The sequence below is a fragment of the Leuresthes tenuis genome, unplaced genomic scaffold (assembly GCF_036924035.1).
Source record: "Leuresthes tenuis unplaced genomic scaffold, fLeuTen1.0.hap1 SCAF_3, whole genome shotgun sequence".
In the NCBI taxonomy this organism is placed as follows: Eukaryota; Metazoa; Chordata; class Actinopteri; order Atheriniformes; family Atherinopsidae; genus Leuresthes; species Leuresthes tenuis.
This window is the reverse complement of record NW_027325357.1, coordinates 22,424,859-22,452,334: the sequence shown is the minus strand read 5'-3', so window position 1 is coordinate 22,452,334 and position 27,476 is coordinate 22,424,859. Positions and strand designations below refer to the sequence as shown.

The 27,476-nt window shown below is 43.8% G+C and overlaps 2 protein-coding genes across 3 annotated transcripts; both read left to right on the top strand.

The window, feature by feature from the left end:
• Positions 1-1,309: 1,309 nt before the first annotated feature.
• Positions 1,310-26,046, top strand: LOC140303719 (paxillin-like). Of its 2 annotated transcripts, none has more exons than XM_072382588.1 (11): positions 1,310-1,556; positions 16,104-16,276; positions 16,430-16,515; positions 16,737-16,879; positions 17,108-17,300; positions 17,438-17,585; positions 22,387-22,539; positions 23,261-23,434; positions 24,841-24,922; positions 25,038-25,186; positions 25,273-26,046. In XM_072382588.1, the coding sequence occupies exons 1-11, from the start codon at positions 1,544-1,546 to the stop codon at positions 25,537-25,539; spliced, it is 1,581 nt and encodes a 526-aa protein (XP_072238689.1). In that variant the 5' UTR covers positions 1,310-1,543; the 3' UTR covers positions 25,540-26,046. The 2 variants fall into 2 exon arrangements, with proteins under 2 accessions (XP_072238689.1, XP_072238690.1); XM_072382589.1 differs by lacking the exon at positions 1,310-1,556 and adding an exon at positions 14,360-14,456.
• Positions 17,797-22,380, top strand: LOC140303718 (uncharacterized). The gene is made up of 3 exons (XM_072382587.1): positions 17,797-19,558; positions 20,298-20,567; positions 20,845-22,380. The coding sequence occupies exons 1-3, from the start codon at positions 18,014-18,016 to the stop codon at positions 21,349-21,351; spliced, it is 2,322 nt and encodes a 773-aa protein (XP_072238688.1). The 5' UTR covers positions 17,797-18,013; the 3' UTR covers positions 21,352-22,380.
• Positions 26,047-27,476: the final 1,430 nt, after the last annotated feature.

The following is a 27,476-nucleotide window of genomic DNA, read 5'->3' as shown; positions in this document are numbered from 1 at the left end:
ATAAAAAGAAGAAAAAATTGTTTGAACTTTATTAAGGCTGTCATTATTCTTCTTCTTATACCACAAATTCTGGGCAGATCAGAGCACTTAAAGCTTCCTGTAGCTCGTCTACTCTTATGTCAGATTCTGTCTTCTGCTGGTTGATAATGACTCTGCTTAACAACCAGCCAGAAATCAACATTTATAATAATGTATTTTTGCAGGCTGATGAGGATCTTTTCTGTTCTGTTTAACCACCTCTGTCTCTACTCAGAAGGACGATCTGCGATCCGTTGTTCCTGTTGCTAGAATGACACATAATGCCGGCCTCCTCTTTGGCCTTCTCTCCAGGCTCCACATTGTCCACTTGATCTGTACTTGAGTAGCTCCTCCTTCATTGTTGGATGCTGAGCTTGACAAAACCCTTCTAAGCCGCTGACGTCGTGCACCTTCAGAAAACTAAAACTGGCCATAATCTCCAAATAAGCATTTTTTTCTCGTAAAGGTTCCTCTTTAAACAGATTACTGAAACTATGAACTGCTCTTTTTTTTTATTATCTCCAGCTCTGCTTGTGTAAGCTCTGCTTTTTGCCACATCACAGCACTTAACACTGCTTTTTATGCTTTTGAAACTACTTCTTAAACATGGTTTCTTCTCCTAAAAGTGACAAAATATTGAATTTTCCACTACAAGGTCTGTCTAAACTGGTGGCAGGCCATTCATCTTGGTGCATCATGTGCTCCAGTGGAGTTTCTTTTTAATTATTCTATTCACCGAGCTGGACTCTTCTGCTCCACTTATAACTTCAGTTTTGTCAGGTTTGTAACTCCATGATGCAAAGTCTCTTTCACTTTATACCAGATCTTGAAATTTGTGTTGACAGATCTCTCTCTTTATCGTGGAAAGCCATTTTTTCTCTGCACAAAAACTGAGTTCCCTTTTTACTTAATTTCACATGGACTTATTTACATTTAATCAAAGTCCAGTTTACTTCCAGGAAATTGTTAAATATAATATTGAGAAATATGCAACACTGCCGGCATTAGTGGCTCGTTTCTTTTTTGTTTTGCATCAGTCTTTTCCTGGAACTCATCAATCTCATTTGACTCCAGAACCTTGAACCTGTATCTTTAGGTCCATAAGCCCACTCATCCTGTTTTGTATAGCCTTTTTCTCTGTGGTTAGTTCGTGATTTATACTGTTGAGGTCAGTGAAATGATCCATACATGAGTCTGACGTCCTCGGTGCTACTCTCTGCCACTAGATGTCGCTAGTCCCTCTGTGTTGAGGCTATAGGGCTGGCAGGGGGGCTGGATGTGGACTCCTGTGGGGGTGCAGCTGGGTATATGTGTGCTTGTGAATTTGTTGGAGAGTCGACGAACAGCAGGGGGATTTTAAAACTTATCTGCTCCCAGCGAGAGACATCTCCTTTCGGAGATTTAGCTAGTAGGAGCCTAGTCGGCAGCTTTCTCTCCCCCCCTCCCCACACACACACAGTCCAACTGTGACCATCAGGGAGAAGGACCGGTCCGGTTCTCAGCGTTGGAACCATTTCCGGCCAACATGGATGATTTAGGTAAGTTCGCTCGCAGCGAACGCAACATTAAAGCAGCGCGTGCGAGCGTGCGTGCCGTTAGCGCAAACACACAATGCTAACGCTGGGAAAATGAAGGTTTTTCACTGGAGGTTGACAACTGTTGTTTGTCCATTTGAGTCGACAGCATTTGTATTTCCAGGTGGGTTAAGTTATCCAGGTTAAGCTGACAGAAAAGGCCCCGCGTGCATATATGAATAAAAAAAAAACCCACCGACATCTGGTTTACGATAATTGGTTTAATTGTTATCTGTAGTAGTTGGTATTTGGAAGCCAAAAACGCTCGTGTGAACGCAGTCCACTGGACGGTGGTCTGTTCCATTACTGTGGGTCAGTTTGGTTCTCTCTTTCAAGCAGGATACACCAGTGTAGTACTTCCTGAAGTCCATCATGCTCACCAAATGTAATCAGACATAACATTTAATAGGGCACCGACCAGTCGAGTGTCCTGGTGACTTAACTGCCCCTCTGCAGGTGGGATAACAAATCTCTGATGTAAACAGCCATTTGGATGTTGCTCAGTTTGTTTGATCAGGACCTCTTCTGTCCGTTTTCTGTCAGAATACATTACATCTACTGTTTGTACTGTGTTCACACACATGCTGTGGCAGTTGTATCCTGAACAGTTGTAGTGCTTTTCCTGCAAAGATGAGGTTAACTCAGTCACAAAAGCCTGTGGAGACAGCAGGGTGTGGGGAGCTCAGCACAACCCTCCTAATAGTCACTATCCAGACCTCTATAACGACTCTATGTCTCGCTATTAGTCAGTCTTCCTGCTATAGTTTTTAAATGCAAGTAGTAGTAATAATGGTGCCAATATCTGCTACATCCAGTTCTTAAATAGTCTGTAGGATAATTCATACTGACATTTGCAGATGTACAAGAGCTTGCACAGTTCTATCAGCACCCCCCCCCCCCCCCCCGGCGACTGTTAGGTTAAGTTTAGCTGAACATCCGTGAAATGCATCGAAGGAGTCGAGTTCATTGGATGCTAAAAAAAAATCCACCAGAATGCATTGGTGAAGTCAGAGAAGATAAATGTAATGCAGAAGTCATCCAAAGATCTTCTGCCAACTACTGTGAGCCGCAGGTGGACCTGCTAGCAAACAACAGATACGTGTGCAGACACGACACTCACATTCCAGATGGGAAGCTTATGGGAGCTGCCTCTGTTTTCTGCTTTTGAAACGTTTTGTGCTTTCTTAAAATAACACCTGGTTGTTTCCATTTCGAGCCAAAAATACAGCTCTCTGTTTAAAAAAAAAAAAAAAAAAAAAAAACTTGGTGGGAGTGAGAGTGCCCTGGGATTATTGGTAACTTTATATCCACCCAGTATTTCTGGGTACCTTCTCAGCTTACATGGTCCAGGGCTTCCCTTAAAGTAGCTGCTTAAAAAAAAAAAGAAAAACTCAACCCTGTATGATTACCATGTTTCAGGGCTGTAAATTCTGTCATGTTGTAGCAGAAAAGTGGCAGAATTTAGAGAAATGTTGAGGAATCATGCGTGATTTTTTTTATTTGATTTCTTTTTTTGAATGAATGGTGTTGGAGTGGGAGCCGCATTTTTCCTTTACCTGTTCATAACAATCAGATGCAGTGGGAGATTTGAAAAAGCGCAACCATTGCAGTATATGTGAGGCAGTAGTGGGGGGATCCGGCTACTCTTTGCTCCAGAGAGGCCTCTGTAACCTGTGTGTATTTTTAGCATCGCAGAGTCCCTCATCTGAAGAGCAGAGTCAGCAGCACCTCGAAGTCTTTTCCTTTGTTTTGTCATAGTATTTCGCCTTTTTCTTAATTTTTTGGAGTTTCCAACATGTCACTGGTTAGAACGCTGCGATCCTGACGTAGACTTTGCTTTTACTCGTAGGAACATGTTTCCCATGTCCGCACTCTGGGCTCCGTCAGATCGCCACACTTCCCTCAGCACTGATCTCAGGCAGGGTGTTGGGGTGGATCAGGCCCCACATTCAGAGATTGGACCTCAGCCAGAATATATCCTCCTTTAACACTGCACTGCCCCACCCTCTGTCTTTCCACCCCCCACCACCATTCCTGTGGTGAACCACACAGGAAACTACAGGCTGCAATGTATTGACATCTTTAAGCTGACTGAATTTGTAGGGAGATAAGCCTGAAAGAAAGATTTAGATCAGAGCAGATTGCAAAGCTTGATTTCTCCCAATTATCTCTCTATCTCTCTCTCTCTCTTTAATACGCTACCCCTGTGTTTGTTACTTCTGTCTCATTTTATTTGTGCGGTCTTTGCAATTTAAGGGCTGCTTCGTGTTATGAGGCAAACTTTCACTGACCTCCCTCCTCAGCTATCAGCAATGCCAAGCGTTCGCCGCTTGCTTCACTGCTCTGGGCCTGCACCGACAAGACATGAATGTCAAAAAGCCTGCAACGTTAACTTCCACGTTCCTGATTGCGATGTGCTGTACCTTTTTTTTGTTTGTTTTCGCTTTTTATGTGTGCAAATACAGCAGCTGCGATGCCGCTCTCGAACCGATTTGTTTCACTGCCACTTTAGTGGCGTCTTTTGAAGTGAAGTGAAGCGATTACAGTTCCTCGTCAGTGCTGCAGCGCTGGAAATGTCGCTCACATAGTGGGCACAGGCGGGTCCAGATGAGGTGTGATGTAACCTAGATACTCAGCTGAGTTTAAATTGAGTTAGTTTTATTGTTCAGACGAAAATAAACGGCAGGGGACTGTCACGGGAACATTTGCCATTCCCCTATGTTCTGCATTTGACTGTGACGCATCTCACTCTGGTCTGAGCGGCAGTGTTACAGTGCACCCTTATTGCAATGCAGTGTGATACACACAACGTGCTATTCAATGTGATACAGCCAGTGTGATTTATTTTTTTTTTTTTACTTCTTTAGTTCCTCTTCAAATATTTTAACTTCACTTATTTCATTCTCTTGCACTCCAGCTCACTAATTATCTTTTTTTATGCTGCTTTATTTTTCTTTTTGGCTTCTAAAAAAGCTTCACATATAGATGTGTTTTAAGGTCCTTTTCAGTGAACACATGAAATGTCATAGAAAATACCAAATGAAAGCTGGCATGGACCTTCACTCAGTCCTGTTTTCCTATTCTCTGTCTTATTGCGTTCTTGTTTACTTACAGCTGACATTTAAACTGTTCAGATCTGCTCATAATGAAGTGGTGCAATGTGCTATTACTACTGCTAGCGGGCAGATGGGCTTTATACGCTAGCGACGGTGAGCACAAAGAAAAATTGTCAAAAGTTCAGTCTTCAGTGTGTAGCATAGAGCTGGGTTTAGGCAGAGCTGAATCAAGCTGAGTGACGACAGCATCGCTGTCATCGTTGGCGAGTTCCGCGACGCTGGCTTGATGTGTGTGATCGCACGCAAGCCTGGACCGTTTGGTCTCAGTTACGACCTCCCCTGCCGGCACAAAGGCATATCGACAGCACATCAACCTCGACCCCCAGTTCCACATCTATACTTTCACTCAAGATGTGCAACGAAGGCGCTTCAGTCCTGGCTTGAAAAGGCATAAGTGAGAGAGGCTGATATGGGAGGGGACGCAGTTGCAAAGCCAGATTTTCCACTGTCATCGGATCCTCGTATTGTTTATATTAACAACATGTATGTCTTGTGTCCAGGACCTCTGATGTCTTCCAGGCCCTCATACAGCAAGTTAACAATCTGCTGTCAGGCCGCTACACTACGTGGGTGATCTGCATTAGCGGGTCACACACGGCAAGATTTTTTTGCCAGACGTAACCCTGACTTGTCTGTCTGAGCTCCATAAACCTGTCATGCAGACAAGTGTCTAACTTTTCATTAATGTTCCACTTAACAAGATACAAGTCGCTCCTGGTTAATCAATGGGTTTGCTCACTTGCTTGTTGAAGAGAACTGGCAGTTTCTCTCTACGGCTTGTCTCTCTGGTGGCTTTTATGATTTTGCATCCTTGAAACTTTAGAGATTCTCGGGTGTCCTTGCCAATGTTTAACATATGTTCTGTTTCCTGTTTCTTTGCCATGCTCTCTGTCATGTTTGCTGCATGTTTTTCATGTCATTCTTTTTCAGGTTTTCGCCCCTTCCTGTCCCCTGACTCCATATGTTGCACAGTCATTGGCTGTTGGCTCCTCTCTCATGGCTCACTCAACACTCCACCCCCACCTACTCCTTAAAATATCCACCATGCTAACTATCTAGTTTGGGACTTTGATGTCCTCGGAAAGCTTCTCAGATCACGCCTTTGAAACGTTCGCTCATATTGCCTGATGAACGTCAGTTCAGCCGCAGATTTGCTTTGGATCTGGGGCATTTGTCTGCGATCTCCAATGTGACTGTGACGTGAAAATACTGGGCCAGGCTTAATGGAGTTAACAAAGTTAGTTCAGTTACTCATTCATAGATGTGGATCTACCTCCTCAATAAAAGCATAAATGTGCGACTTGGCCCAGTATAGAGGTGGGATCAATTTTAGCAAAATCTTTTTGGTCACCTTTGTAGATTAAGGCATAGAGCACACTAAGAAATACAGATTTTTGTTTTTTCTCTCTGCCTCTCACTTAGCAGACGGCGCTCAATTCGCAACATGTTCTTGGTCAAATATGCTCCCCCTAAGGGCGACCATGCTATCGTCATTATATATCATCAGGTACTTGCTGCAGGGTGGGGCAGTACAAGGGACTTTATTACAGTGTGAAGAAATAAACCTAATTTAGGTTCGTTCAAAAGGTTTTTGGAAGGTGCTTTTTTTTTTAAATTAAGTCTCCAAAATGGTCTGAGAAGTTGCTAAATTACAGAAATGCTAAATTAGCAACAGTGTAACCCAGCGAACCTCCCTGTTGCATATGATCATAGATTGATAAATCATGTGTGTGTGTATTAAGAAAGATAAATATATAAGGGATGAAAAGTCACCTTCCTGTACTGTTTCCATTATGGGTTTTCAACTTTGGCCCCATAACCTGTTTCAAAGTGCAGTTCTAAGTTTGGTTGCTTTGTTGAATGCAAAGTCAGTCTGAGCTTAAAGTTCCTATTATCAAAAAAACCCCACCCGTTTACTTCCCCTTTTCTGAAGATTGAAAAAAAAAAAAAAACCTAAAAAATTCTGCAGTGACTCGGCTTATTGCAGCAGTGGCCAAGCCTGTGCGGTATGACAAGTCTGCACTGTTTGACACAGACACACGAATCACACACAGACACTCAGTGTGGCAGCCAAAGGCTTGTAGGATGCCCTGGTATCTCCTCCTGGGTTTGTCCATCTGTTTGAATGTAAAATCAAAATGCTGCGGGGCTTTTTGAACATATGGCGTTCACACACAATGCAAAGCTTACACGCGGCTCTTGATCACAGACTGCTGGTGTGGACAGACAGCCCTGAATGGGTAGCTGACTAAGCAGCAGCTCCACACTCAGCCAACTGTCGTGTCATCCCTCCTGGGTCCAGCGCAGCGTAGCAGCAGCCCACAGGGTTGACATGTGCGTGGCTTCTGCAAGAGCCCTTAAGATGATAACTTATTTAGGGCAGACCCAAGCAAAAACTCTCCGTCCTTAAAATGTTTCAGATACGTTTATTTTGCAGTTGCTGTACGAACCATTCATGTCCCACTTTTTGTCAGCTGCGCTCAGTGACCTCTTTCCTTTGCCAGCCGCACATCCAGCTCGACACATGTTTTATGGCAGCAGATGCCCTCAGTAGCCTCTGTGTTGCAGTGGCATCCACGCATTGCTTTGCTGCTGCTATAAACGACGTCCTAGCTGACCAGACACTGTGTTAGTCATGCTAACTTGTGGAGGTGATTCATCTTCCCCTCTTTAGTTAACATCCTTAGTGGAAGTCAATTCCTCTTTGTTGGTGTTTTTGTCATGTTCCAGGCTGCTCTCAGGCAACTCAAAGTGCTTGACAGAGCTCGTTGCCGACGATGAAATTAAGCAAAACGAGGAGAAAGTGAGGTGCGGTTGTAACACACTTTGTATCGTGCATCTCTTTATAAACATCCCTGAAGCTGTTCCCAGCCTCCTTCCATCCTGCTCATTTGGTTGGGAGATTGTCATTCTTGTCAGTGACTGACAGCTCAGCTGAAGCGATGCTGCTGATCCTCCGATGCGAGTTGGAAACCAGCTGCCGGAGGAGTTTTGCAGAGAAGGTAATGACGCCTCAGCGATTGCAACATTTGATTGGTCACACACAGGGAGAGGAAACGCAGTGTTCTTTTCCATATGCTGTGACAGAAAGAGGCTTCTGCTGAAGCGTGATGAATCAGTTACTGCTCTGACTGGGTCAGATGGCCTTTGTAGTGCACCTGCATGATTTTTCAGGCTCTCCCCTAATTAGTGCCAAAATGTGATTATTTATTTATTTTTCCTAGAAGTTGTGCGGTTGCTGTGGCTGCAGGCTGAGATAACGCGTCACTGCTTTATTTGGAAATGGGCTGTAGCCCAGCAGGTTTCCTCTGGCCTTGCAGCAGGTTTAAATAATCACCAACACACTGCGGGTGCTGCCCTATTTGGTATATAAAGCTGTCACAGAAAAAGCCTTTGATGAACCGGGAGAAAAGGCGGCTGGAGGAGATGCGTGCGTGTGTTTGAAATTGCTTTAGTTACAGCTTCAGCTTCAGCTGCAATCAGCATCTGGCTTCTTTAAAGAGGATCTGAACTGGCGTTCATGACAGCAGTGATGCTGGCATTCTTAGCAGGCATGTTTATTAAGATGAAGGCCTAATAAGAATACACACATGTTCCCACGCACACTCAGTTGTGGTCTCTGGCGCTGGGATGATGCTGATTGTTTTCCAGTGAAATGATTTGGCTTTGCAGGGCTCACTAACAGTCCTCTTCATCTTTTTCCCCTCGGTCCCTGTCCTCCTGGAAGGGGGACAAAGAGCTGATTGTTCTTGGTGCTGTGACCTACTTCATCCCAGAAAAGGAACCAGAACCAGACAGAACTGATTAGAGTAAGGGGGGGAATTTGCCATCTATTTATCCATTTAGCCATCTGGGTTATTGAAGCTGAATGCAATGCAGAGTAGCACAAAACGTAAGCGTCTTTCTTGTGTTTTAGATGGTAATTCGTCCATCTACTTGCATGCTTTCTCTGGTGCTCTCTCTGACAATGAATTTCAGTTCAAAGCATCCTAACACCACCAGTATGACATCTCATGTACCGTATCTCCAATCTTTTTCAGATCACTATTTAGACGCAGAGGATTTTTCCCTAAATAAATCATTTAAAATGGCTTTGATCTCTGTCAGCAGTCCAATACAAACATGATTTAGCCTCCTCGTTCCCTTATGAAATAAACTTGGGAGATATTGAGAGCACATTTTTACCTTTGATGTTATTTTGAGACAAATATCAGGACACACTTTACGTTCAGCATGTGTGCAGCTCAACAAATCGCTGAAAAAAAACTTTGTCTTTGATGCACATGCAGTCCTAGTGATGCTTTTTTTGTTGTTTTTTTTGTAGTGCTTTCACTGCTGTTCTGTGTGTGTGTGCAGGGGCCAAAAATAACTACAGAGGCACCATATAAACCACAGGAAAGCTTTAGCACCCACAAACTATGCGTGCCTGCCTCTCAAAGTCTTTGACTCCCCGGAAATGGGGAGGTAGGTGAGAAACAGCAAACGGAGTGTTTTTACCTTTTGACAGGTTTTATTCTGGCTATACACGCTCTCGTCCTCTTGTCACAAGGTTCTTTCATGCATACGTCAAGGTTGATGCTTTGTTCTGTCATTTAATTAAATTAAACGATTCAGTTAAAAAGAAAAAGCACCGCATGTTCTGCTCCATTCGAAATGAGTTTGCTGCAATGATGGAAAGAAATACTAACAGTTGCTCATAAGGCATTACAAAAGAGGAGCAACTAAATTGTTGGACAAAACATTAGAAAAGCATCGAGCAAAATCAGCAGAGAAAGGGCCTATTGATAACCACATGTGCCTCAGTGTGATAATTCTAATGAATAATCTTTAAAAGCAGTCCTGATGGGAGCTGCCCTCAAACATTTGAACTAGTATCGCAGGTTGCAAGGAAAACACAAGAATTGAGATCCAAAATCCCATATTATGCAGCTGTGAGGAGAATAAAAGAGGAGCTGGATTTATTAAAGGAAAAACCAAAGAAAAAAAGCAGTGATACCTTCTGAAAAAGAACAAAAGGAGGATTCTCTGGCTTCATTCGCTGCAAAGGATCCATTTCAGAGTTCCTGCCTTCAGTCACAAAGCTCTCTGTAACCAGTTGGCATTCTACTCCGCTCCATCGTGTCACTCCTCCCGGCCACCTCTCTGCTCCTCTGATACCAAACTCCCCTCTGCACCCCTCAGGACTGACTGAACCTGACTGTTCTGAAACTGAGCTGATCGAAAACTCAAAACTTCTCAGAACTGCTTCTCATGTGGGATTAGCTTGTGTTGTAGCTCTGAAACCATTTTTATGGACATTGTTATTATTTGTAGGAATATAAAGCTCTCAAACATGGGACTGGACTGAAGAGAAATGCTTTGTGCAGCTTGGTGGGATTTTGTGACCGTTGCTACCTCGTGCTGTTTATTCAAACCTTTCTTTCTTTCTTTATGACAAACATGCAGTAATTTCTGGGAAGGCAGTTGCGTTCACTTTCTCGTAGGAGGTGAGAAAGAACATCACTGACTGTCTAGTCGTTTGGTTAAGTGTGACCACATTTTTTTCTTCTTCTTCTTTCTTGTTTTAAAAATATATTAGAATGACATTCATTCTCAGTAAGCAGGGGAACAAGCGGGTCTTCCCTGAAAATGTCGTATTCTTTCAAATAATTTTGCATGTCGCAAAAGTGCTTTTCATCATCTTCTCTCGTGTTGATTTTTCACTTTCAAGTTACCAAAATAAACTCTATGGCTGCAGTACAAGAGAACTGTAGATCTGGAGTGGTGGTTGAAATGAGAGGCTGCATCATTTGGGATCTGTGTGTAAGGGCTAGCGTTGCAAGGCTCACAAATAGCTTTTTTATCCTTTTTTCTGCTGTCATTTCTTCTTGTGGCCGGGAAGTTGCAGACGGATCATTTATTTCGTGAGAGTTGGTGCAATTTTTTTGAAAATTGAAAATTCTTCTAACTGAAAATGTGCTGGTGTGTTTTAACCAGGAATCGATCACTGTTTAATTTGAAATTCAGTAACTAAAAAGAGTGAAGAAGCGTGTAACAGGGAGCAGCAATTGTAATGTGTCGTGCACGCTGGTTGGGTGGTCTGTAATGCCCTACTGTTGCTTTGACTTGTGTGGTCGTCCATCATATACTGTAAGTCTCTTCCCCCTAGAGGTCAGGGTGAGGCGGGGGAAGTATTTATAGTGGCCAGATGCCTCAGTCTGTCTCTGGTATGCATCGGCAGCCATGCTGAAAGGCACCTGCATGCTGTGTTCTTGCCTACTGTTGCACCTGTGTGTGCACGTGTTTCCATTGTGATTGAATTTTGTGCCAGTGTGTCCGCTGGAGCGGCTCAGATGAACGCAGGCGCAGGCCTTCTTTTTTTGTCCTTTCCTTTTACACTGGTGCATGCAAAGAAGAGGATATGGGCTCTCTGTGATGATCTGTCAGTTTGTGTCATCTGTAAAGGTTGTCTCTCTCACCGCAGAACATGAAGGGCTCTCTCTTCAGGTTTTAGCTCAGCAGAATGACAACTTTAGAGACAATAGTTATTGCTTTAACATCCGACATTCCAAAACTCCATTTCCCTTAGAACAGCTGATAACCAAAATCGGTTTAATAGCTGACATTTTTGTTTTCTTTCATCTGTCTTATCTTGCCTAAGGTCCCTCCTTTTCTGTCTTATAAGACTATTTTGCTTGGCTGCTGTGCACCCTTCTCACTCTTTCTCTCATATAAGGAAGACGAGCTGCGGCATGTTAGGAATTCATATCAGCCAGCATGCACCTTGCAACACATCAAACACATCAGAGGGAAGAAATGAAAGGAATGGGAGCGGGGAGATGGAGAAAAGAGGTCAAGGAACACGGGTAAACCTGCAGCACAGACAGCATCTTGCAGCGAATATTCATCCTCTTAGTTCCACTTTGGTGCCGGTCCATATATCAGTGAATGCGTTGGCATTTATGAACCTCGCAGATGAGGCAATTTCTGAACACCAGCGTGAGAAGCAAACGCCAGAAGCGCCGAGCGTTCTGGCCCGGCACTCGCACAACTCAACATCACCCCCTGCAGTCTTTTTAAAGGCTGTGATTGCACAAATTTCCATAAATGAATCACTGCCAGCAGGACTAAGAGAGCAGGATTAAAGCAGGATTGTGGTGAGTAGGAGACTGCATTGATTCTCACTGTGCTGTGGTCAGCACTGATAGCGGCTCACACACTGTGAGCAGAGTCGGTCAGGCAGGATGTCCTGTCAGGGATAATGGAGACTCGCTTCTGTTGATGTCCAAAACTAATCAGTACTGTCAAAAGTACGGTTAGTGCTCTTAGACTGCTTTGTCTGATTGGATTCCATTCATATTTTACGACGGGTTTGTCCATGAGAGATAGTTATTTAGATGCTGCTGATCCAACATCAGTCCCAGATTGCACTGTCAACATACTTAACTCTTCAAATGGTTTCCTTTCCAATCTCTTCCTGCTCCCCTCCCCTCTCTTCATTCCTAGTTTTCCTGTCCTTTTCATCCCGTCTTCTGCCACCACAGTCTTGCAACTCCTCATTTTATCTCTCCCTGTCTCCCATAATAAGCCACATGTGAAACAGTTTTCTTGTAATTAAAATGCACACCATTCATCTGGGAGGAAGGGAGTCTCCTTAATCTGCGTCAACCCACATTTTAGCCTCTGAGGATTTGAGCGCCTCGCATACACACCCTTCCTAGTTTCACTCGCTATCTATCTCTCTGGACGCTCCCACCTCCATTCCTCATTGTTCATGCCCAGCTGTGTCCTGCCATGACACATTTTGGGTTGCGGGCACGGAGACGAGCTGAATATTGACGCTTTTCTGGGTTCATTAGCTGCAAATGAAGAGGGAGGACTGTGTTTAATTCATGCATACAATTTCTTAGATTTACATGTAACTTGTGTTGCTGCTGGTGGGTGTGGGGGGGGACCACACCCTCTTGTCTCAAAGGTATATTAAAGCTTTACATAACTTAGTTTTTCTCCATGTGGAAAGGATTCATTGGAGTTTTTTGGATATGTTCTTACCAGCAAAATACAAAAATGTGTTCAACTTATATAACATATCCCCCAAAAAAAGCCCTGATTCTACTACCATATATTAGGATTGAGCACTCACATTTCATATCTTCCATGTTTTACTGCAATTCCTTTTTTGGTCACTGGGAAACGAGGCTGTGCTCAGCACTGGAGTGTGTGTGTCGTGGTATGTTTGCTTGGCAGAGGAGGAGGAGGACACACCTCTGTATATTTGTGTAGTTTGTGGATGGGTCAGAGCACGCCAAGCATGCTGGATTTCAGTGAACAAAAGCAGCCTTCAGCCTGATCTTAACTACAGTCTATTATCTTAATAAGGACTTCATCAGTTCTGTTGAGGGAAATGGTCTGCTCATTTCAATTAACTCTCTTCATTTTGATGCAAACTTTAATGTCCTCCAGGACATTAGAGTGGCTACCGTCAAACAAATCAATGGCAGACAGACAGCGTGTTTTGTGTAGCCTGAAGGCTCATGTTTTGACAGTAACTGTATTTCAGAGCTGCAGATTCCCTATAACCAGGGTTAAATCCAGTTCGGCTGCAGAGCTAAGTTGATTAACATCTCTTGTGTAAACCATCTGGACTAACATCTGATGACATAGGTCTCCACCAGCAGCGGTAAAACTCTGCTATGACATCAGTAGTTGAGCCATTCTCACCATGTATGTATGAGGCTGTCCAGAGAACTACCTGCTTATATCTTAATTAGTCGATTGTGTGGTTTGTTGTGAAATTTTTTTAAAAAGTACATCCATGTCTTTGTATCTTTATGTGTTTTGGATGTTATCTCTACAAAAGAAATGAGCTGCGTCATGTGAAACGTTTAAAAAAGAGGCATAAACCTCAAACATTTTGACACAGGAAGACCTGCTTAAAGAAGTCAGCAGTTTTCTTAACTTCCCCTTCTACAAGTTGTAAAGAAGTTGAGGTTGTTGGGTGTAATGTGCACCTGTCTACGTACTGGCTCGGCTGTTGGGAGTGAAACGGTTGGATTTTTAATACTCCGTGTTTGGTATGTTCTATGAAGATTTACAATTGTGCTGTTCCTTCACTTTTATGGCTGTTTCATTTTTTTTCAGTGTTGCTTAACATGAGAGGAGGACTCCCAGAGAGTGTAAACAGAGGGCTGTGCTGTATCCATAATGAAAGTTGGAGGAATGCAACCGGGCCTCCGTGTCCAGAGACGAGTCTCTGCCGTGAAACCCAGTCAACTGGCACGTTAGCCACGCTAATGTTAAATTGGTCCAAGTGAAGCTGTCTGGGCTTTTGTTGAGTCTTGTGTCTGTCTGGGAAACACAGGTCCAAGTGACTGCCACACCCATGGTACTATGGTATATGCTAATGGTCATTTTTTTTAGGTTTGGTAGAGGTTAGTAACTTAAGAGTGCAGAGGAGACGAAATCCTCACAATTTGATTGTTCTTAAAACCCGAGTACGATCGAACGTGCAGCATTAAACTTAGTAAAGTTGAGTGCATTGTGACTAACCTTGACAGAGCCTGTGCTGACAGAGTGAGGGAGGGGCTAATTATACCCCTTATATACCTCAGCGATACCACTCCCTTACGTTGGGCATGCCCGTGTTGATAAGAGCTCTGCCTAGAGTTTTCCTCATTTCATCATGTTTTTGACTCCTTCTTCGGCTGTAATGTGCTCAGCCTACTGACGGTGGAGACCTTCAGATTGTTTCTTGTTGCTCGTCATTTGCGTAAGTACTGTCTCTTATTAAAGCTTTCGGGTGGCGAGGTCAGAGCTGGCAGAGCAGGGGAGGGATGAACCTAACTCCTTGCCATTTATTTGAACCCCTCCTTCCCCTCTCTGCCATGGCCCTCTCCTCTGCTCCCACCCTCTCTTGTTCTCTTGTGCTGATGGCAGAGTTAAGATAGGCAGTTCCTGCCTGGCATACAGTGTGTTTAGGTTGTCGTCTTCCTCTGCTTCTTCTTCGTGCTTCTTATTATCTCCTCTTCACTACCTGGGCTTACAGCTTTGTCTTTTTCTAAGGTACGTGTCATCACCGTGTTATTTTGAAACTATGACTTTCTCTCTCTCTTGACCCCAGTGTTTAATTTTAGGACGGGGCTTCAGTGAGGTGTTTGCTGCTCAACTCACCATAGCAATCTTTAAAATATATATCAGAAATTCTAATTGAATATCTCACGCAGTTTTAGTACTTTTCAGTAGGTTTTTGAGACCGACACTTTTTATTTCCCATTTCTTAATGTTGGCTATTTATGATTGGTTGCTAACACAGCCAGTGTAGTTGATTTCCTTTTTTTTTTTTTACTTTTTTTCTTTCTGAACCTGTTTTTTGTTGGTATACTGACATTATGTACGGTGACAGCAACGGTAGTCGCTTGTGGATCAGATATGTCCCTTTAGATCTAGTTTGTTATTACATTAAGGCTCTTATTTTTTAGGAGTTGTGAGATTCTGCGAGAGAAACTAAACCCTGCTCCTGGTGAGTGTGCTAAAATAAGTATTGAGTAATACAGCCCGTGCTCTTCATTAAATCCCCTTTAATGTTATGTGTCCTTCTGCCTACTTGTGAGGACTGCTAAATTAGTAGTTGTTTCTTTGGACTGTGTTCTTCTGAAAATACTAAATACTAACACCCGTTCAGAGACGTTCGCTGTCGACGTGTGGATGAGGTCGCAGCCTTTGACAGCCAGCTTTAGATTTAAAACATGTCAGGACTGCAGTCAGGCCAGGGTCAATGAGTAACCAAAGGAGTGGCTATGACAGCACGCATGATTCAACTTTTACAACTCAAACCCGTCTAATGTCAGAGTTTTCGACAGGTTAGGAGAGGAGCTGTAATTATTTGGTGAAAGCAGACAGCACATATGCACCGATGAGTCAAACGCTATTCACAGGAAGTACACGGTGACGTCTGACTTTTTTACATTCTGGATGTAGCCTGATATGATTAACTTCTGATCTGAGAAGGAGGCGTCTGCCTTGGTTTTCTTGAGCCCGAGTGGAGAGGTTGACCCAACCATTCGAGCTTTGGTGCTGATCCTGGTTGGGACACTGAGCCCTTCTTGTTTTGTGTTGCAATGGCTTCAGCCTCATGGTTTATCACAATGATGTAAAAAGTCTAATGGATTAGCAAAATGGATATTGTGAAATGTCTTGTTTCACAGTGATGTCTTATTGCCTAAATCCATCCATGGCTAGCTTCAGAGCTGTTATGGTATGATCTAATATGAATACAGCACTAACACCTTCAAAACACTGGAGGACTCTCAGTTTGTCACAACCATATCGCCTCAAATGTTTATATCGACACGGATGTGATGTAAGTGGATTACAGATTATAAGGATGCTTATCAACACGTGTTGTCTTTTTTCATAGATGCTTTGTTGGCGGACCTTGAGTCCACAACATCTCACATTTCCGAGCGGACACTTTTCTTGTCTGACCAGCCCGCTTACTCCTTCCCTGTTCGGGGTCAGACCCAGCAAGACACCAGCTCTCCACCTCACTTCCCGCCCGAGCAAACTCTTAATGGACTAGATGAAACGGAGGTAATTGCACGCATGCTGCGAAAAACAACTTGGCAGTTTGTGCACAGATTTTTCCAAACAGATTGTATTAAATACTGTCATTTCTTCAAATGAAGCACAAGTTAGTCACTCGGTGGGAGAGTTGTGTGTAGTGACTTTACTTCTGCTCGTCAGTCCGTCAGCTCAGCTCAGAGAAGTCCCTGGTCTAAAGAAAGCAGCAGTCCAAGCCAACCCATTGGTGAAGAGGACCACGTATACAGGTTGGGATGGTTTGTTCACGTAAATATGTCTTTGAACATTTAGATAGCTATTCATAGCACTGTGGCTGAGGATAACTCCTGCAGCATTTATCATGGTAGGAATAGACTTAAGATAAGCTGACTGAAGTGATTCACCTGCCATGAATTGTTTTTCTCTTTTGATATGCTCCTGTCAGAAATGGTAGGTGATAAATGATTGTTCTTCTCTCAACGCAATACAGTTTCCCTAATAAGCAGAAGAGTAGTGAGTCATCATCAGCTGTTGCCATGAACTCGTCGTTGGGCAGCAACCTGTCTGAGCTGGACCGCCTGCTGTTGGAGCTCAACGCTGTCCAGCAGAGCACCCCTGCCTTCCCCACAGAAGGTACTTGCACAGATTACAATTCACCAAATGCTCTCTCTCTGTTCCTCTGAGGTGACAGAGATGTCACTGTCTAAATGTGGTGCTTCTGCAGTATTGCTCAGAAATGGCATTCCTTTCGCTGTGATTTGTCCCTGTTCTGTTGTTGAGTTTTGGACTTTGCAGACAGCTCTGAAGGTCCACCAAGCATATGAATATTTATTTTTTTCCTTTTTTACATTTTCATTCAAGAACTGGCTCCTCCACTACCTTCAAGCGGCATCATCCACCATATTCAAGAGAATGGAGTCTCCACTGCTGGGAAATCCGCTGCATCTACCCTGGAGAAGCCCAATCGTGCCGCGGCAGCTCGAGGAATAGAGGATGTGCGACCAAGTGTAGAGAGCCTTCTGGATGAGCTGGAAAGCTCTGTGCCATCACCCATGTAAGAGAAAGCGGTTCTTAAAGTAACTCTCACGTATGTTAAGGTGGCATGAATTTGTTTTTGTAGGAGGTGATTTCTTTGTCTTTTATTTTTAGCTTGGTCTTTTTAATTTGTTGCATGTCTATTTTCTTTTTCAGTCCCACACCTTTGATGGTGTCAGATGTACAAACCGATGCACAAGAGGAATCCATGTCACAACAACAGGCCAGAATGTCTGCCTCCTCTGCCACACGTGAACTGGATGAGCTCATGGCTTCGCTATCTGACTTCAAAGTCCAAAGCAACGTGAGTGGGCTGACTTTGTCTGTCTGAGGTTTTCACACTTCATGGCCGGTAGTTATATTTATCCTTGTGTGGCTGTTGCGTCATTTGGGTGCAGGATCCCAAGTCATGTCATTTTACAAATGATTTAGATCGTTATATTATCTTTTCCAGATTCATGGTTTTGTACAAGTAAGGTCTCATATATGAAACAGTCTTCTGATATTTAGGTAGGTTTCACCTATAAATGTCCGTTTTGCTGCAGTACGACCACGGTGGCTGGGGCTGTTATTTGCCTCATAGCAACAGACTTTGTGTGATCTGGGTTTTGTCAAAGCTGAAGAAATGTAAATTCAGCATCTTTTGATCTAGATTTGAGATCTAAGGCAGTGGTGTCTGGCCCCTTTATACCTGAGGGTAACAGTCAAGACTTTGTGTTCAAATAAGAGAAAATGATGTTATTCACTCTAGGTTTATTAATTTATTTAATTATTTTTATTTGTGCCCTTAACTTTAAATTTATTCTCCATTTTCTTGGTCTTTTTCTCTTTTCTCTGCCACTGTGTGCGTCTTGTCTTTGTATGCACATTGCTTTCATCACATCGCTGCAACTGACTCAGTCTGGCTCTCAGTTGTCTGTGAATCAGGATTCTGGAGACCCTTTACTGCCTGCTGGTTCACCAGTTGTCCAAACAGTAACTGACCCATCTAGAACTCCTCATATTGCCTCAGAAGATACTCCTCTACCCTCGAGTTACACTTCCCCCTCATGTACACCTCTTCCACTGGAACTCCACATAGATGAGGATGGTAGTTCAGCCCCTACGTCTTTACGTGGTTCCGCTGTAATAATTGCATCATCTAAGAGCCTTCAGTACTCCCAGATTCAACAGAAGGATGATGGTGGCACTATCGCTTCTGAGATCTCTCATATGGAGAGCTTCAGTGTCTCCAGTGCTCTAAAACCTCTCAGTCCAGATGAAGACAACAACCCTACCCAAATGTTAGTGAGTCCAGGTACCACTGCCAGGAGCTCAAGTCCAGTCACGGTTTCCAAAATCAGCAGTCCCATTCTTAGAGCTAAGATTTCCAGTTCTCCTGAGGTTAAATCTGAAAGCCCGGTCCCTAAGAGTCACAGTCCTGTTCACATAAGTCCTCAAGCAGTTACAACCAGTGATAGTACGGTGACAGGGCCCACTGCTACAGAAGCAGTGGCAAAAACGGAAAGTTATGGAACAGCTCCGAGGCTTTCAAGTCCAGTTCCAAAAAGTGCAAGTCCTGTAACAGTCCCTACTATCTGTAGCCCACTAACCATCCCAAAGAGTGCGAGTCCTGACCCAGTTCGTAAAAGTGCAAGTTCAGGGGCAATTCCAAGACTTTCAAGTCCAGTTCCAAGGACTGCAAGTCCACTAACTGTTCCTAATGTGTCCAGTTCTGCAGCCGTGCCGAAGAGCTCTTGTCCAGAAATGAGCCCAAGGAGTTCTTCCCCAGTAACACTTCCAAGGCTGTCCAGTCCAGTAACAGTTCCAAAGAGTGAGCCCGTAATTCCTAAGAGTCCTGCCACATTAATCCGAAAACAGTTCACAGTACCAGGCACCAGTAGTCCCAGAGCTTCTCCAGTTTCACTTGCTGCAGTACCATCAAGTAACCCGTGTGCCACAGAAACTCAAGGAGGCGATGTACTGGATTTAACGTGGCCGTGCCGGGAGAATTTATTGGATGATGCTTTAGACAAACTCTTAGCTTCTGACTCCACTCACCTGACTGAGAACCAGCCACCTGCTTCTGTTACGTCTGGTGATGAAGACAGATCTTGGGAAGAGGAAGAGGGAATCTACCCCGATTTTAGCAGAGAGGGAACCCTGACGCCCATGACTGAATCCAGCTGGATAGACGAGTGTTTTACCCCTTCCACCTGCCCCGGGACTCCAGATGCAACGCTGGACCTGCCCATACAGCAACCCTCTGCTGTGGAGCGACTATCTGCTTCTGGCCAAGTAGGCAACTTGACTCTCCCAAAATAAGCTGTAGAGGATTTAAGGCTTTTCTATTATTTGACCCTGCGGCCAAGGATACAAAAATCTCTGACAGTAATGTCAGATTGGCTGTGATACGACTGTTAAAAGCGTTGAGTATTTCTCAACACTGCTTCCAGCTTATTTTGGGTGAGCACTCGTACAAGAATCGAAGGAGCTGTAAAATAGTACAGCCTTGTCGAGATGAAGAAAGATTCTTCATTCTCTGTGGTGTGTTGCATGTGGTGTCGAATAGCAAGTACAAAATGGCTTGAGGGAGACGTCTCCCCGTAGAGAGCATTTGTGGCCGATGTTGAAAGCTTTGCTGACGAGATTTCGACGCACGTCCGAGCCTGCTTATTTTCGACGCTGCTGTGTTCACGGTGGAACCCGTCTTTAATCACCGATTGCTGCAAACAGCAAGACTCCACAGGAGTTTTGGCCTTGCTTTGGCATGTGCAGCATTTTGTGAAGCATGCCTTGCAACGGGTTTGATTGCGAAGAATGAACTTTAACAGAAGGCTGTGCTTTTTCTTCAAACAATAAGCGATTAAATATGTGAGTGCATAGCTTTTTGACAGGTATATTCTGAAGCCAGCATTTGAGTTTTTTTGCCACTTGAATGAGACATCCAGTGCTGGGCTTGTCTTGCTTGAAATGGGATTATCTGGTAAATGGCACGATCCCAGCTTCCCACACCTCCCTATCATCCACTCTCCAGCTCAAGTCAGTTATCCGCCGCACCAAAGAGACATCCAACGTGCATCCAATGTTCAGGGAAGGATTGTTGAGGCGCAAAATGGGACCAATCATTGTGAATAAAAGCAACTCCCAAGATCGACTCATTGAGGAGCTGCAGGGGAAACTGGGGATTGGCCGAGTGGAGCGCAGGCGTAAGCAACAGCCAGATGACTGGCTGACAGAGGGAGTTATCGTTATGTCCAACCCACAGCGAACACGGGAGGAAGGGATCCAACCATCTGTGGATAAGGTAGACACCAGAGGACTGTAGCAGGACTGTTACGCCAAGTTGGACAATAAATTTACCACTCATGGCTGCATAGCTCTGGAGATTAAGAATGAAATATTCTTGCTGTTTCATCAGATTTCGATCAAATTTAAGTTGTTTTTCGCTGTCAATTTAAACAATTTGCCTTCTTGTGCCAATTTTACTGAACTTTTTCTTCCTTTTCTAACTGTGCTCTTGTGCCTTGTCTGTCTGTTTGCTCTCCTTTCTTTGCCTTTTCCATCTTCCCTCCTTCCGCCAGATCATCATCCCTCCCGAATCACCTGTCCCACAGAGAAAAGTTCTCCCCCCTCCGCAATCTCCCCCAGCACCCAAAAAGCTACCCCCAGTCAAGCAGACGCCTCCACCTCTACCTCCACCACCTCCAACCCCCCCTCCTCCTCGAGAACCCACCCCTCCTCCCCCCAAGGAGCCTCCTCCTCCTCCTCCTCCTCCTCCCCCCAAGGAACCTGCTCCTCCTCCTCCTCCTCCCCCCAAGGAACCTTCTCCACCTCCACCCAGGGAGCCCACACCTCCCCCTGTCCAGCCCCCTCCATCACCTAGCCCCCCACCCAAGCCCGCCACGCCACCCCCGCCTCCTAAGGTGTTTGTATCAGTGGGTTGTCAGACAGAGTATGACCCCATCTTCCCACCAATGCAGGCATGGATCACCTTTCTTCATCTCTGCTCATCCTCCTCTCCTCTCCTCTCCTCTCACTCCTCCTACTCTCTTCCCACTTTTTATCATTCACTGTCCTTCAGGCCGTGAGCTCTTGTTGACATGTTTGCAGACTATTTGGTTATTTTCAGGTGCTGTAGACTTCGTCTGACTCTGTTTTAGGCCCTCTGTGTTGAAACAGGTAGCCGCTTTAAAGCGTTGTCTGTAATCCAGTCAGTCCAGGTTATGAGGGGTGCTGACACTCAGGCTGGAGAAACTGAGCACCTTTTCTAATTATGACATCTGATGGCGCCAAGAGCCTTGTGTTTGGAGTGGAGAGAAGAATTTAAGAGCTTAGGGGAAAGCAGAGTGTAAGTTCTCCTTACACTAAGTGTCCTGCCATGCACAGGAATGGTAGGCTCGCAGTGCAACTGAAACCTAATCTGCCACATGACAGCACAGTTACCACCACATTTATAGCAAGTCTCACAGGTCCCATGAGTTTAGATACTAGCTTTTTGATGTTAAAGGACTCCTCCTTTAGACCACAGAGCTATCATTTGGTGAGGCCTTTGGGTAGTGGACTGATACAAGCAGCGCTAAACATGCATCCGAGTCCGGATGGTATTTAGTTTTGTCAGAGGTAAAGAGGTTATTTGCGTGTGACGGTATGTCGAGAGTGTAAGAGTGAATATATGGAGCAGAGATGCTATTTCTTCTCTCAGAGGAATGTTGGAGTCGTGAAGATCCAATAACCGCTCCATCTGAGAAGGTCTGTGTTTGCTTAGATGGCAGCAGCCAGACACCGTATTCACACACAGTGTTGATATCAGGGAGTTATCTTAATATGAACTTGGAGTAGGGATGATCAGTACATATTCTGTCACAGCTTTTGAGGTTTCAACTGTGTATCTTTGTATTTATTCTTTTTATCTGTCTTGAAAGAGGAGACAGATATTTGCCGTCTAGATTCACTGTTGTCTCTCAACAACTCAGCCTGTGGTAAAGGATCAGTTGGAAGATAGTGGTCATTTCTTCATTTAGATTGCTTACTGGATACGTTTTATCAAGGATTTTATAAACTTGGAACTTCCGTGTACATCGAAATAGGATAATGAAATTGTTCTCCATTTCTGTCAGAACCAGTCACAGGGAAAGACTTCTCCCACAGCTCAGCCGAAACCAGCCAACAAGCTCGACAACATGTTGGGAAGCCTGCAGACTGACCTCAACAGACTCGGTGTCCAGACTGTAGCTAAAGGCGTTTGTGGTGCCTGCAAGAAACCGATTGCCGGACAGGTAATGATACAGAATCATCCAGATTGTAATGAAGTGCCAACCTCCAGGACAGAAATACAAAGCTCCAAAAACTGCTGGAGGCTCCAAAAGCAAGTCAGCCCCCATTAACCTGCATATTAAAATGCCCCAATGTCCTTAGGTTCGGGCTCAGGTTCATGCCTTGCATGTTGTTTCCTGCTGCAAAAATCCAAAGCAAAGACAAGCTAGATGCTTAACTTCAAGCTTCAAGCACAAATAGTTGATTTGGACACGCGTGTGTATGCACAGGAAACTTGTGCATACACACGCCTTTTTAAGGAGGGGGGTTGCATGATGGGTGAGGCTGTGCTGATTGTTTGACATCATAGACACTCAGTCTCAATAATTCAGCTTCTTTTAGTTGACAGTTTCATTTAGTTGGAGTAATGTTTAGATGCTAACAAGAATGTTCAGGGAAGGTTTTTACTCCAAATGCACATCACTCACTTAACTTGTTTCTCTTATGTCTGACCTGCAGTTTTACAGGATTTACAGAGACATTTCTTCCTAAGAATTTAGTCTTAAAATAAAGAAATAGACTAGTGTAAGCACTTGTGTTCAGAAGCATAAACGTTTGAGAGAGCTGCATCTGCTACAGTTTACTGGTTTTCATTTGCCTCATTCGTGCTTTACTGCAGTTTTTTTTTTCCCCTCCCCTGAGCAAGCTCATCACATTTTAATGCACTGTGTCTCCCCACACCAGGTGGTGACTGCCATGGGCAGAACGTGGCACCCGGAGCACTTTGTGTGCACCCACTGTCAGGACGAGATAGGCTCCAGAAACTTCTTTGAGCGTGATGGGCTGCCATACTGTGAGAAAGACTACCACAGCCTGTTTTCACCTCGATGCCACTACTGTAATGGACCCATACTGGATGTTAGTAATGCTTTCACTCACTTGCGCACACTTAAACACATACATACACATATAGCGAACAGATAGATAGATAATGACATTTATTCATTCATAAGCTAATGGATTAAGACCTTCCTGGAAAAATCACTACATGAACTAAATAGCTTTTCTTTCTCAAGCAGACGCTGACAGTCAGGCACACCCTGTCCTAGAAGCAGTCAAAGTGACTTTGCTTTACTTTGTGTGCAAACAAATATCCAACAGTGCTGCTTTAGCTATAGCTGCATTAAAAGATCAGTTTAAAATGTTCTGATTGGATTGCAGTTATTGCTCCTGGTTAAGAATGTGCCGTTTGCTTTTTTCGTGTAGTCGGTACATGAAATAGTTTTGGATGGTGGGAAGTTGTGTAATGACCTGGAGTGAATTACTATAAACATTTAGGTATTTACCATTTTCAAGTAATCTGTCCTGCTCTGTTACAGACACACTCACATGCCACTGCATGTTGCTTTCTTCTTTCACTTGTCACCACTCAGGCTTATCTTCATGGTTACACGGTCCTGCTGTCCTTTTTGTTTGTTTGTGTATCCAACCACTGCTCTTACACACACTCATACAAACACACACAGTGCCAGAGGCACTAGAGGAGAAGAAGACAGTAACCAGTGGACTTAAGCCTGCAGGGAGGCCAACGTGAGTCACCCCAAATCATCCTCATGCAGAGCTTGACATCACTTGCTTTCCCTCTTCTCAATAATAGGTCCTTTAAATATCTGAGGGAAACACATAGATTTGCATGTCTGAGGAAGTAAAAAGAACAAAGGAAGAATGCAGAACTTGATATATTCTGCTTTTAGTGAACAGTGTTTACTTTAAAGAGGTTGAATATGCTCAGTTTACTCGTTATGTTTAATCTAGCATCTTTAACTCTGCTCCTCCTTCAGCGAACATTTGATGGTGTTCCTCAAAATCGCCTTGCCTTAAAAAGAGAAGAATAAAAGAGAGAGAAAAAAACACATGCGGAACATTGCACCTCCTGGTGGCAAAGTTTAGAATAGTTTCTGCTCTGAAACATAAAGAACTCTGTCACACAGATTTAAAGTGAGTTATTGCTCTGCTGCAGAACTAGGACGCTGTAGTGTATTGTATTACATGAAAAATATTAGTGTGCTCAAGCAGCTGAGGGACGCTCTCATGCATTGATAAACGTCCTATCAGCCGTAGCATTCCAACACCTCCTACACGGCTCCAGTCTGCTGACTTTGCCGGCCCTCTCCTGGCCTCTCTGATGTGCCAGACAGATAAACACACCCACGCATTGACTTTCTTTGATAACGCCGCGAGAATTCACTTATTCCATATGTTTATTGGTCTTCCTGCATGGAGGTTAGGAGCGAGTGACCATTTGCCTCTCCTTGACTTCACAGAAAGTAGTGACGGCTTTGGACAAGACTTGGCATCCAGAACACTTCTTCTGCGCCCAGTGTGGAGCCTTTTTTGGACCAGAAGGTAAAAGCTACATCCCTTAGCATCCCTTAGCATGTGTAGAATGAGAACATCAGAGGAGAGTATTTTTTAAAGTAGCATGGAGTGTGAATCCGGGTGTACCTTCACTGCCTTTTAGGTTTCCATGAGAAGGATGGAAAGGCATTCTGCAGAAAGGACTACTTTGATATGTTTGCCCCTAAATGTGGTGGTTGTACCCGTGCCATCCTGGAGAACTACATCTCCGCTCTTAATTCACTGTGGCACCCTAACTGCTTTGTCTGCAGGGTGAGTCACTGCTTACTATCTGATTTGAAACGAATCATGGACTACGTGTCAACCCGTTGTCATGCATTTTTCTGTTTTTTTTCCAGGAGTGCTTCACACCATTCGTAAATGGCAGCTTCTTTGACCACGACGGCCAGCCGTACTGCGAGTCTCATTATCATGAGCGACGCGGCTCCATGTGCTCCGGCTGCCAGAAACCCATCACGGGTCGCTGCATCACAGCCATGGGCAAGAAGTTCCACCCAGAGCACTTTGTGTGCGCTTTCTGCCTCAAGCAGCTTAACAAGGGCACCTTCAAGGAGCAGAAAGACAAGCCCTACTGCCACGGCTGCTTCGTTAAACTCTTCAACTAGACTGCATGTCTGTGCAAATGTGTGTAAGTCTAAATGCACATATAGACATATGTGCGCTCACGTGTCTTTTTGCATCTATGAGTCAGTGGTCTCTGAGACAGATGTTTTGATCACATCTTAACAAGAGTGGAAAGTGTCTCTGAATACTAGCTATGACACTGAAATGACTTCCCTGGAAGTCCAACCTTTTACACTTTTACTAAAGACATTTTTAACAAAGCCCAAAGAGATTTTTTTTATTTAGACTTTTATTCCCGTGCACGACAGAAACAAGAACAGAAGATATAGCTTTCCCCTCGTGTGTGTGTGTGTACATAAATAGTCTTGATTTATGAATTGAATTGCAGGGCAAGACCTTGTATCGTAAGGTGGTGAGCCGAAGCTGACGTAGTTTTCTGCAGATCCGAGACTTCCTCTTGATTGCATGGACCATTGAGAGTTAAGCTAAGCTGATTTACAGTAACAGGAGTGTTGAATGTGCAGAATTTAGCCAATGGGTGTTGGGGGGGGGGGGACAAAACATGTATTTTTCTAGCTTTGGAAACTTTTGAGGTGCCATTTGAAATAACCATTAACACAGATGATGCTTACATGCACACAGACACATGTCTTCTTTGCTTCTTTAACAAACTAGTCCAACCTCCTGGCACACACACACACACACACACACACACACGCACGCACACACACTCCAGCAACAAGAGATCTCTTGATGAGACCATCTCAAGGTGTATTTTATAATTTAGTGTCATCAAGATATTACTTATTTTTCTACAGGCTTTCCTATGAAAATTAACTCATGTTTTATCAGTTTCCACATACATCTCACTCCTATCTTGTGCTAAGTTGTTGCTCCTCTACTTCCCTTTGGAAGTGAAAGCAAACAGAAAATTATGGTATTGATTTTTGGTTTTTTTTTCTACGCTTAGCAAGGGAGAACTCTTGTTTTTACCTGATTACAGCAACTTGTGTGTCAAATTTTGTAAAATTGAATTACTGAAACTAATAACATAAAAAGAGCAGGTCAATAAGAATAAAATATGTACCCTGGTTACAAATATTGATTAATGTTGGTGCATTTTATGAGAAAAAATAAGCCTAAACAAATGAAATTGTCTTTTTTTTTTAAACCTTGATATTTTCCTGCTTTAATCGCCTGCAGGTGTCAAACTGAACAAATTCAAAGTAAACCTTTATTTTTTTTCAACAATTTCCATGTTTTAACTGTTGCCACTTCATGCATTTACCACTGTATGTTCTGACTAGTATCTGTCAGTAAGCCTGGTTAAAGAATGACAAGTTTCTCGTGCTCATTTCTTACACGTGGAGCTTAATCAGCACCAGCTGCCGTTACAATCAGAATCTACATTTGTATACCTGTAACACCCTCCATGAGGTGACAGAACTGTGTTTTGTCTGTTGTGATGAAAAACGATATATATTTTTGAGCTTTGAAGGCTCACACTGATATGCAAAGAGCTGGCTCTGTTAGCATGTAGCCTACTGTAACAACCCTGGTCTCATTCCTTTTCTCACACACACACACACACACACTCACAAGCACCAGCTCAGATTTCAGCGTGTCACACTTCAGAGGAAACGGCCTGAAGTTTTTTATTGTGAATCGTCAACTATGATCCTTCTTTCTTATTTGTATCATCGCAAACCTCGCTGATGGGAGCTAGATGTTAGCCTTTGCTGGTCAGCAATCAGAAAACGACACCTATCCAGAGCCAGAACTTAGCAAACATTTAAGTAGTGACTCCTTTTTTTTTTTTTTTTCAACCGCAGCTCCTCTGCAGAAATGTACCCTCGTTTCTTCTTTTTTCTCCCCCTTGTGGAGAAACTACAATATTGTTTCTCCTTTTTGATTTGTGTATCTGTGTGCAAGGAGTTGATACAGTGTATCCACCTTCAAGTTGATCTGAATTTGTTGT